The sequence below is a fragment of the Phoxinus phoxinus genome (genome assembly GCF_949152265.1).
Source record: "Phoxinus phoxinus genome assembly, chromosome: 15".
NCBI lineage: Eukaryota > Metazoa > Chordata > Actinopteri > Cypriniformes > Leuciscidae > Phoxinus > Phoxinus phoxinus.
Window position 1 is genome coordinate 35,182,172 of NC_136890.1, and position 12,500 is coordinate 35,194,671.

The 12,500-nt window shown below is 44.9% G+C and overlaps 1 protein-coding gene across 1 annotated transcript in view; it reads right to left on the reverse strand.

Annotated features, from left to right (window-relative positions):
• Positions 1 to 11,380, reverse strand: part of commd10 (COMM domain containing 10) — a 21,282-nt gene extending 9,902 nt beyond the window's left edge. The window contains exons 1-5 of the mRNA XM_079636620.1: positions 11,255 to 11,380; positions 10,724 to 10,814; positions 9,774 to 9,881; positions 7,094 to 7,249; positions 3,697 to 3,804 (exon numbers count right to left, since the gene is read on the reverse strand). Coding sequence (XP_079492746.1) covers positions 3,697 to 3,804; positions 7,094 to 7,249; positions 9,774 to 9,881; positions 10,724 to 10,814; positions 11,255 to 11,283 — 492 coding nt within the window. The 5' untranslated portion in view covers positions 11,284 to 11,380. The remainder of the gene's footprint in view (positions 1 to 3,696; positions 3,805 to 7,093; positions 7,250 to 9,773; positions 9,882 to 10,723; positions 10,815 to 11,254) is intronic.
• Between the last annotated feature and the right edge of the window lie 1,120 nt (positions 11,381 to 12,500).

Below are 12,500 nucleotides of genomic sequence, written 5' to 3' on the forward strand. Positions count from 1 at the left end.
TCCTTCATCTGGGTCACGAGACGCTGAGGCCTTCAGGACCCGCCACAGCTGATCACACACAGATAACCCTGATATCAGAACCGGGAACCGAAACCCAAACCCTGATATCAGAACCGGGAGCCGAGCCGAAACCCAAACCCTGATATCAGAACCGGGAACCGAAACCCAAACCCTGATATCAGAACCGGGAGCCGAGCCGAAACCCAAACCCTGATATCAGAACCGGGAACCGGGCCGAAACCCAAACCCTGATATCAGAACCGGGAACCGGGAACCGAAACCCAAACCCTGATATCAGAACCGGGAACCGGGCCGAAACCCTGATATCAGAACCGGGAGCCGAGCCGAAACCCAAACCCTGATATCAGAACCGGGAACCGGGCCGAAACCCAAACCCTGATATCAGAACCGGGAACCGGGAACCGAAACCCAAACCCTGATATCAGAACCGGGAACCGGGCCGAAACCCAAACCCTGATATCAGAACCGGGAACCGGGAACCGAAACCCAAACCCTGATATCAGAACCGGGAACCGAAACCCAAACCCTGATATCAGAACCGGGAACCGGGCCGAAACCCAAACCCTGATATCAGGACCGGGAACCGGGCCGAAACCCAAACCCTGATATCAGAACCGGGAACCGGGCCGAAACCCAAACCCTGATATCAGAACCGGGAACCCAAACCCAAACCCTGATATCAGGACCGGGAACCGGGCCGAAACCCAAACCCTGATATCAGAACCGGGAACCGGGCCGAAACCCAAACCCTGATATCAGAACCGGGAACCCAAACCCTGATATCAGAACCGGGAACCGGGCCGAAACCCAAACCCTGATATCAGAACCGGGAGCCGAAACCCTGATATCAGAACCGGGAACCGGGCCGAAACCCAAACCCTGATATCAGGACCGGGAACCGGGCCGAAACCCAAACCCTGATATCAGAACCGGGAACCCAAACCCTGATATCAGAACCGGGAACCGGGCCGAAACCCAAACCCTGATATCAGGACCGGGAACCGGGCCGAAACCCAAACCCTGATATCAGAACCGGGAACCGAAACCCAAACCCTGATATCAGAACCGGGAACCGGGCCGAAACCCAAACCCTGATATCAGGACCGGGAACCGGGCCGAAACCCAAACCCTGATATCAGAACCGGGAACCGGGCCGAAACCCAAACCCTGATATCAGAACCGGGAACCCAAACCCAAACCCTGATATCAGGACCGGGAACCGGGCCGAAACCCAAACCCTGATATCAGAACCGGGAACCGGGCCGAAACCCAAACCCTGATATCAGAACCGGGAACCCAAACCCTGATATCAGAACCGGGAACCGGGCCGAAACCCAAACCCTGATATCAGAACCGGGAGCCGAAACCCTGATATCAGAACCGGGAACCGGGCCGAAACCCAAACCCTGATATCAGGACCGGGAACCGGGCCGAAACCCAAACCCTGATATCAGAACCGGGAACCCAAACCCTGATATCAGAACCGGGAACCGGGCCGAAACCCAAACCCTGATATCAGGACCGGGAACCGGGCCGAAACCCAAACCCTGATATCAGAACCGGGAACCGGGCCGAAACCCAAACCCTGATATCAGAACCGGGAACCGGGAACCGAAACCCAAACCCTGATATCAGAACCGGGAGCCGGGCCGAAACCCAAACCCTGATATCAGAACCGGGAACCGGGCCGAAACCCAAACCCTGATATCAGAACCGGGAACCGGGAACCGAAACCCAAACCCTGATATCAGAACCGGGAGCCGAAACCCAAACCCTGATATCAGGACCGAGAGCCGAGCCGAAACCCAAACCCTGATATCAGAACCGGGAACCGGGAACCGAAACCCAAACCCTGATATCAGAACAGGGAACCGGGCCGAAACCCAAACCCTGATATCAGAACCGAGAGCAGAGCCGAAACCCAAACACTGATATCAGGACAGGGAACCGGGAACCCAAACCCAAACCCTGATATCAGAACCGGGAGCCGAAACCCAAACCCTGATATCAGAACCGGGAACCGGGCCGAAACCCAAACCCTGATATCAGGACCGGGAACCGAAACCCAAACCCTGTTATCAGAACCGGGAACCCAAACCCTGATATCAGAACCGGGAGCCGAGCCGAAACCCAAACCCTGATATCAGGACCGGGAGCCGAGCCGAAACCCAAACCCTGATATCAGGACCAGGAGCCGAGCCGAAACCCAAACCCTGATATCAGAACCAGGAGCCGAGCCGAAACCCAAACCCTGATATCAGAACCGGGAGCCGAGCCGAAACCCAAACCCTGATATCAGAACCGGGAGCCGAGCCGAAACCCAAACCCTGATATCAGAACCGAGAGCCGAGCCGAAACCCAAACCCTGATATCAGAACCGGGAGCCGAGCCGAAACCCAAACCCTGATATCAGAACCGGGAGCCGAGCCGAAACCCAAACCCTGATATCAGGACCGGGAGCCGAGCCGAAACCCAAACCCTGATATCAGAACCGGGAGCCGAGCCGAAACCCAAACCCTGATATCAGAACCGAGAGCCGAGCCGAAACCCAAACCCTGATATCAGAACCGGGAGCCGAGCCGAAACCCAAACCCTGATATCAGAACCGAGAGCCGAGCCGAAACCCAAACCCTGATATCAGAACCGGGAGCCGAGCCGAAACCCAAACCCTGATATCAGAACCGGTGGACCTTACAGAGTCTGTGCAGCAACACGTCCTGAAACTGCAGGAGTTACAACGACCCTGAACTAAATATATGGGGAAAAATCTTATATTTCTATATGATTTAAATTAGAAATATCACACGAGCAAGCATGATGTTTTACAGAATACCAGCATGACTGCAAATGTGATATTATTTTATACAACAGTTCAATAAACAAGTTAATGTGAGTTTTTAGACACAAAATTGTCTGTTTTTGCCAACAAAAGTAGTTTAAATCAAACCTGCAACAGAACCACTGATTCTCTGAGTGACTCACTGACTCAGTGTGCGAATGAATCAATGATTCACTCGATCAGCTGTTCGAACTCTGCGATTCACTCATTACCACTTCGACTTGCTGCCCCCTGCTGGCGCTTTAGTTTCATATTTAAAGTATTTCATTTTAAAAACATTAATGTTTTCATCTGATTGTTAACAACCTATAGCGTTCTAATTGAATTTACTGATTAAATGTATGAATTTGACATGATAGATGATGCACACATCTAATAAGAATATAATTAATTGGCCTCATTTAGATAAAACACCCCCGAACATCTATTTAATTATCAAATGTCACCAGTTAATTTCTGTCAGTGCTGAACTGAAGGGTTTCAGGGGTCAGAGGTCACGACCAGCACAGACACACACTAGTCTAATGATCTTACTGACAGGAAATGATGTCAGCAGTCGCACCAGATGCTTAATGAGGTCACTTCCTCACGAGAGGAAAACACTTCTGAAACGTTTGCTTCTCAGTTTTAGACTCTGAGAAACACACGCGCAGCCACAGCGCCACCATCTGACACACACACGAACTGCAGCTCAGAGAGAGACACACACTGAGATCACCAGACAGACACACACACACACAAACTGCAGCTCAGAGAGAGACACACACTGAGATCACCAGACAGACGGACACACACACACACACACACACACACACTCGGTTCCGGCGAGTTTTTACCTCGTCTTCCGACCGGAGCCCCAGATTGATCACGGCGTGCGGTTCCTTCAGCCGGCTCTGATCCGACCGGGCCATGAGAAGACTGAGCTGCCACGACACCTGATCCAGCTGAACACACACAGGGAACACACACCGGGAACACACACCGGGAACACACACCGGGAACACACACCGGGAACACACACGGGGAACACACACCGGGAACACACACGGGGAACACACACCGGGAACACACACCGTGTAGTTAAATTTAACAGGTGACAGATATTCAACATAATTCATGTGTGAGACAGTCTAACAGAAGTGTGTGTGTGTGTGTGTGTGTGTGTGTGTGTGTGTGTGTGTGTGTGTGTGTGTGTGAGACAGTCTAACAGAAGTGTGTGTGTGTGTGTGTGTGTGTGTGTGTGTGTGTGTGTGTGTGTGTGTGTGTGTGTGTGTGTGTGTGTGAGACAGTCTAACAGAAGTGTGTGTGTGTGTGTGTGTGTGTGTGTGTGTGTGTGTGTGTGTGTGTGAGACAGTCTAACAGAAGTGTGTGTGTGTGTGTGTGTGTGTGTGTGTGTGTGAGACAGTCTAACAGAAGTGTGTGTGTGTGTGTGTGTGTGTGTGAGACAGTCTAACAGAAGTGTACTTGTGTGTGTGTGTGTGTGTGTGTGTGTGTGTGTGTGTGTGTGTGAGAGTCTAACAGAAGTGTGTGTGTGTGTGTGTGACACAGTCTAACAGAAGTGTGTGTGTGTGTGTGTGTGTGTGTGTGTGTGTGTGTGTGTGAGACAGTCTAACGGAAGTGTGTGTGTGTGTGTGTGTGTGACAATCTAACAGAAGTGTGTGTGTGTGTGTGTGTGTGTGACAGTCTAACAGAAGTGTGTGTGTGTGTGTGTGTGAGAGAGACAGTCTAACAGAAGTGTGTGTGTGTGTGTGTGTGTGTGTGTGTGAGACAGTCTAACAGAAGTGTGTGTGTGTGTGGTGTGTGTGTGTGTGTGTGTGTGTGTGTGTGTGTGTGTGTGAGACAGTCTAACAGAAGTGTGTGTGTGTGTGTGTGTGTGTGTGTGTGTGTGTGTGTGTGTGTGTGTGTGTGTGTGACAGTCTAACAGAAGTGTGTGTGTGTGTGTGAGAGAGACAGTCTAACAGAAGTGTGTGTGTGTGTGTGTGTGTGTGTGTGTGTGTGTGTGTGTGTGTGTGTGAGACAGTCTAACAGAAGTGTGTGTGTGTGTGTGTGTGTGTGTGTGTGTGTGTGTGTGTGTGTGTGTGAGACAGTCTAACAGAAGTGTGTGTGTGTGTGTGTGTGTGTGTGTGTGTGTGTGTGTGTGTGTGTGTGTGTGTGTGTGTGTGTGTGTGTGTGTGTGAGACAGTCTAACAGAAGTGTGTGTGTGTGTGTGTGTGTGTGTGTGTGTGTGTGTGTGTGTGTGTAACACAGTCTAACAGAAGTGTGTGTGTGTGTGTGTGTGTGTGTGAGACAGTCTAACGGAAGTGTGTGTGTGTGTGTGTGTGTGACAATCTAACAGAAGTGTGTGTGTGTGTGTGTGTGTGACAATCTAACAGAAGTGTGTGTGTGTGTGTGTGTGTGACAATCTAACAGAAGTGTGTGTGTGTGTGTGTGTGTGTGTGACAGTCTAACAGAAGTGTGTGTGTGTGTGTGAGTGAGACAGTCTAACAGAAGTGTGTGTGTGTGTGTGTGTGTGTGTGTGTGTGACACAGTCTAACAGAAGTGTGTGTGTGTGTGTGTGTGTGTGTGTGTGTGTGTGTGTGTGTGTGTGTGACAGTCTAACGGAAGTGTGTGTGTGTGTGTGTGTGTGTGTGTGTGACAATCTAACAGAAGTGTGTGTGTGTGTGTGTGTGTGTGTGTGACAATCTAACAGAAGTGTGTGTGTGTGTGTGTGTGTGTGTGTGTGACAGTCTAACAGAAGTGTGTGTGTGTGTGTGAGTGAGACAGTCTAACAGAAGTGTGTGTGTGTGTGTGTGTGTGTGTGTGTGAGACAGTCTAACAGAAGGATGGACAAAACCTGTGTGTGTGTGTGTGTGTGTGTGTGTGTGTGTGTGTGTGAGTGAGACAGTCTAACAGAAGGATGGACAAAACCTGTGTGTGTGTGTGTGTGTGTGTGTGTGTGTGTGTGTGTGTGTGTGTGTGAGTGAGACAGTCTAACAGAAGGATGGACAAAACCTGTCAGATATCAACTGAGTTCTGCTCATATTTTATCACCCTTTTATAAACTATAGCGAATTATAAACTCATAATGTGAGAAATGTTGAAGATCTGAATAATGCTGGTTTGACTGTAAATATGAAGTCCATAATAACTCTTCCTGAAATCAAATCTATTTTATACTTTAAAAAACTTGTAAACTTTATACTTGTATTTTTTAATATGGAACTACTATTCTGCTGTCTTGGCCAGGACTCCCTTGAAAAGGTGATTTTGAGGCTCAATGGGATTATGTTCTGGTAAAATAAAGGTAAATAAAAAATAAATAAAGACTTAATATCGACTCGAGTAATATTATTGATCTGACTGCACTGACACTATCAGACGAGGACAATGATTGTGTTTACAGTTTACATTTAATTTCTCTCTGAGCGGCTGCGTTTTGAACTAGCTGTAGTTTGTTTATTAAGCGTGCAGGGCAGCCACCCAGTAGAGCATTACAGTAATCTAGCCTTGAGCTCATGAACGCATCAACTAACTGTTCCGCATTATTCATTGAGAGCATATGACGTAATTTAGATATATTTTTAAGATGGAAGAAAGCGGTTTTACAGATACTAGACACATGACTTTCAAATGAAAGATTGGTATCAAAGAGCACCCACACACACACACACACACACACACACACACACAGGTTCCTAACCGACGACGAAGACTTAACAGAGCAGCATCAAGTGTTAGACAGTACTCTAGGTTATTACGTGTGGAAGTTTTTTGTCCAATAATTAGAATCTCATTTTTTTTCTGAATTTAGTAGTAGGAAATTACTAGTCATCCAATTTTTTATATCCGCTATGCATTCCGTTAATTTTGTGAATTGGTAGGTTTCGTTAGGTTTTGAAGAAATATACAGCTGAGTATCGTCGGCATAACAGTGAAAGCTAATTCCATGTTTCCTAATGATAGCATGTACAGAGTGAACAGCAGCGGTCCTAGTACTGAGCCTTGTGGTACGCCATACTGAACTTATCAGGCATCATTAACACTGTTTATTACAGTCAAGCTGCTCTTAAACCGTCTGTATTTTACCAAAATAAATATGACTTGACTTCATTTAATTTTCAAGAGCTATATCAGAACCAACATGAACGAAGGGTCTCGTCTTCTCAAACTAAATCCTCTCAGCTTCTGGTTTTCAGGTTCAGGCCAGATTCATTCATCAGACAGGAGAAGTGAGCAGAAGTGAGCAGAACTGACCTTCTCCGGGGCAAATATCCCGTGTCGGATCTTCTCCAGCACTTCTGGCCCGGCTGAAGCCCAGACCTGACTGAAGACTTCTGCTTTCTCCGGCGCCAGGCTGATGTTCTCCAGATGCTGTCTGAGCGCCGGGGGTTTAACACTGTGATACACGGCCTGGACAACAGACACAACTCATGTTCAAAACCAGTTACAAACCAGTTCTACACTCGAGATGCGTGTCTTTCACTCTGTAACAGGGTTAAAGCCGTCCTTTTCAGTGTGAGCGTTAAAACTTATTAACCTGAGGACAAATCCTCCATGCACTTTTATGATGGACAGATGCACTTTTAAGATGGATAGATGCACTTTTATGATGGACAGATGCACTTTTATGATGGACAGATGCACTTTTATGATGGACAGATGCACTTTTATGATGGACAGATGCACTTTTATGATGGACAGATGCACTTTTATGATGGACAGATGCACTTTTATGATGGATAGATGCACTTTTATGATGGATAGATGCACTTTTATGATGGACAGATGCACTTTTATGATGGACAGATGCACTTTTATGATGGACAGATGCACTTTTATGATGGATAGATGCACTTTTATGATGGACAGATGCACTTTTATGATGGACAGATGCACTTTTATGATGGATAGATGCACTTTTATGATGGATAGATGCACTTTTATGATGGATAGACGCACTTTTATGATGGACAGATGCACTTTTATGATGGATAGATGCACTTTTATGATGGACAGATGCACTTTTATCATGGATAAATGCACTTTTATGATGGACAGATGCACTTTTATGATGGACAGATGCACTTTTATGATGGACAGATGCACTTTTATGATGGATAGATGCACTTTTATGATGGACAGATGCACTTTTATGATGGACAGATGCACTTTTATGATGGACAGATGCACTTTTATGATGGATAGATGCACTTTTATGATGGACAGATGCACTTTTATGATGGACAGATGCACTTTTATGATGGATGGACAGATGCACTTTTATGATGGATGGACAGATGCACTTTTATGATGGATGGACAGATGCACTTTTATGATGGATAGATGCACTTTTATGATGGATAGATGCACTTTTATGATGGATGGACAGATGCACTTTTATGATGGATAGATGCATTTTTATGATGGATAGATGCACTTTTATGATGGACAGATGCACTTTTATGATGGACAGATGCACTTTTATGATGGATAGATGCACTTTTATGATGGACAGATGCACTTTTATGATGGACAGATGCACTTTTATGATGGACAGATGCACTTTTATGATGGACAGATGCACTTTTATGATGGACAGATGCACTTTTATGATGGACAGATGCACTTTTATGATGGACAGATGCACTTTTATGATGGATGGACAGATGCACTTTTATGATGGATGGACAGATGCACTTTTATGATGGATGGACAGATGCACTTTTATGATGGACAGATGCACTTTTATGATGGACAGATGCACTTTTATGATGGATGGACAGATGCACTTTTATGATGGACAGATGCACTTTTATGATGGATAGATGCACTTTTATGATGGACAGATGCACTTTTATGATGGACAGATGCACTTTTATGATGGACAGATGCACTTTTATGATGGATGGACAGATGCACTTTTATGATGGACAGATGCACTTTTATGATGGATGGACAGATGCACTTTTATGATGGATAGATGCACTTTTATGATGGATGGACAGATGCACTTTTATGATGGATAGATGCACTTTTATGATGGATGGACAGATGCACTTTTATGATGGATAGATGCATTTTTATGATGGATAGATGCACTTTTATGATGGACAGATGCACTTTTATGATGGACAGATGCACTTTTATGATGGATAGATGCACTTTTATGATGGACAGATGCACTTTTATGATGGACAGATGCACTTTTATGATGGATAGATGCACTTTTATGATGGACAGATGCACTTTTATGATGGACAGATGCACTTTTATGATGGACAGATGCACTTTTATGATGGACAGATGCACTTTTATGATGGATGGACAGATGCACTTTTATGATGGATGGACAGATGCACTTTTATGATGGATGGACAGATGCACTTTTATGATGGATAGATGCACTTTTATGATGGACAGATGCACTTTTATGATGGACAGATGCACTTTTATGATGGACAGATGCACTTTTATTATGGATAGATGCACTTTTATGATGGATGGACGCACTTTTATGATGGACAGATGCACTTTTATGATGGATAGATGCACTTTTATGATGGATAGACACACTTTTATGATGGATAGATGCACTTTTATGATGGACAGATGCACTTTTATGATGGACAGATGCACTTTTATGATGGATAGACGCACTTTTATGATGGACAGATGCACTTTTATGATGGACAGATGCACTTTTATGATGGACAGATGCACTTTTATGATGGACAGATGCACTTTATGGACTTCAAAACAGAAACGCTCATTCACTGCCATTATAAAGCTTGGAAGAGTCAGGACATTTATTAATATAACTCTGATTGTGTTCGTCTGACAGAATGTCATACACACTAGGATGACTTGAGGGTGAATAAATAATGGGCTGATTTTATCACTGTAATATTGCATGAAGAGTGAGAATGTGCAGCACCTGCTCGAGGATGAAGGAGACGGCTTCCAGCAGCAGCTGAAGAGTGTGTTTCTCCAGAGAGAGAGCGATCATCAGCTTCTCCTCCTCTTCCTCACTGAAGGAGCGCTCCTGCACACACACACACACACACACACACACACACACACACACACACACACAGATCATCAGCTTCTCCTCCTCTTCCTCACTGAAGGAGCGCTCCTGCACACACACACACACACACACACACACACAGATCATCAGCTTCTCCTCCTCTTCCTCACTGAAGGAGCGCTCCTGCACACACACACACACACACAGATCATCAGCTTCTCCTCCTCTTCCTCACTGAAGGAGCGCTCCTGCACACACACACACACACACACACACACACACAGATCATCAGCTTCTCCTCCTCTTCCTCACTGAAGGAGCGCTCCTGCACACACACACACACACACACACACACACTCACAGATCATCAGCTTCTCCTCCTCTTCTTCACTGAAGGAGCGCTCCTGCACACACACACACACACAGATCATCAGCTTCTCCTCCTCTTCCTCACTGAAGGAGCGCTCCTGCACACACACACACACACACACACACACACACACACACACACACACACACACAGATCGTCAGCTTCTCCTCCTCTTCCTCACTGAAGGAGCGCTCCTGCACACACACACACACACACACACACACACTCACAGATCATCAGCTTCTCCTCCTCTTCTTCACTGAAGGAGCGCTCCTGCACACACACACACACACAGATCATCAGCTTCTCCTCCTCTTCCTCACTGAAGGAGCGCTCCTGCACACACACACACACACACACACACACACACACACACACACACACACAGATCGTCAGCTTCTCCTCCTCTTCCTCACTGAAGGAGCGCTCCTGCACACACACACACACACACACACACACACACACACACACACACACACACACACACCTTCAGGTGGAGCTTCTGCAGAATCCGAGACAGAAGTCTAGTAAACTTGCTGCTGTCGATGGAGTTGATGTGAATCACCGCCGCTTTAATGCTGCAAATCAGAAGAAGAGGAGAAGAGGAGAAGAGAGAAGAGGAGAGAAGAGGAGAAGAGGAGAAGAGGAGAAGAGGAGAGAAGAAGAGAAGAGGAGAGAAGAGGAGAAGAGAAGAGGAGAGAAGAGGAGAAGAGAAGAGGAGAGAAGAGGAGAGGAGAGGAGAAGAGAAGAAGAGGAGAGAAGAGGAGAGAAGAGGAGAAGAGAAGAAGAGGAGAGGAGAGGAGAAGAGGAGAGAAGAAGAGGAGAGGAGAGAAGAGGAGAAGAGAAGAAGAGGAGAGGAGAGGAGAAGAGAAGGAGTTTTACAGCTGCATTGTTGGATAGATGCTGTCAGCTGATCAGTGTTAATCGTCTGTTTACGCTTCCGTGAAAAGTGTTGATTAGTATCGTATTGATTCATGTAAAATTTTCGCATGAATACAAAATAACGGTGTAGTTTTACCTCTGTGTCTCTGGGATTATTGAACTCATCGTAAATCCGTTCGTTTACTTTCTTTTCGCGTCCAGAAACAACACTCACTTCCTGACACTCAGGCACGTGACGGTGACGTCAGCGCGTGGACACGCCCACCGGCGTCAGCAACTTTTTTTTTTATTTTTTTTTTTTATTATTATTATTATCAACATGAGATACAATAATCAGAACAAATACCAGAGGAGAAAAGGAAGGGAAAAAATAAAAAAAAAATAAAACAAACTATATAAATACATACAACTGCAATAAAAATAATACTAAATAATATATAAAATCAAATAAGAAAAGGAGATATAGTCAAATAGAGCATGTTAGGACAAGAAAACGCGACAAAATTTAAAGGGGGATTTTGAAGAGAGCACAAGACACTGTTTTCCTTGCTTTGGTCTTCTCTGAAACAGAAAGCGTTCGAAGGTACTCGTGAAACTCGATGAGAAAAACTTTCAATAAAGGCTTTTGATTGGAAAATTTACATTTATGAATATGAAATTTTGCTAGGAGAAGTAATAGATTTATAAAGTAAAATTCTTTCTCAAGGTTTTCTCCGTATTAATAAAACCAAATAAAACATATTTCCAAAATAAAGAAAAATGAGGGTACACAAAATCAGTAACATACCAGCAAAAGCTCTTTGTACAGTTACAGTCCCAGAACAAGTGTACAGTAGTTTCATTGTTCATTACAGAACTCACATTGTATGTCAATGTCAGGTTTAAACCTTTTTAGGTAACTTTTCACTGGATAGAATCTATGAATTAATTTAAATGAGACTTCTCTGATTTTATTTACAATAAGATATTTATGTGGCAATAACCAAACTTTTCTCCAATCCACAATATTCACAAAATTGCTCCAATAGACAATTACATAAGATTTGGTTACTATATCTTTCTGAAAGAGAGCCCGAATAACTAGAATATGGAACTAGACAAATCTCGCCCACCATTGTTTGAGTGTGATCAAGAATAGAGTGGCAAACAAAGTCCTATCAGAACCTCTAAACAGTGCAGGAACACCGGTGGGAATAGCAGCGAACACGACAGCAAATTCTCTAGGCGTGACAGGAAAATACATTTATCCAGAAATGCTCCATATGTATATAGACATCCATTTTCATTAAAAAGATCACGTACTAATGCAATATTGTTATCATGCCAGTTTTGAAAAAATATGGACTTTTTTTATAGAGAATATTATGATTGTTCCATATGAA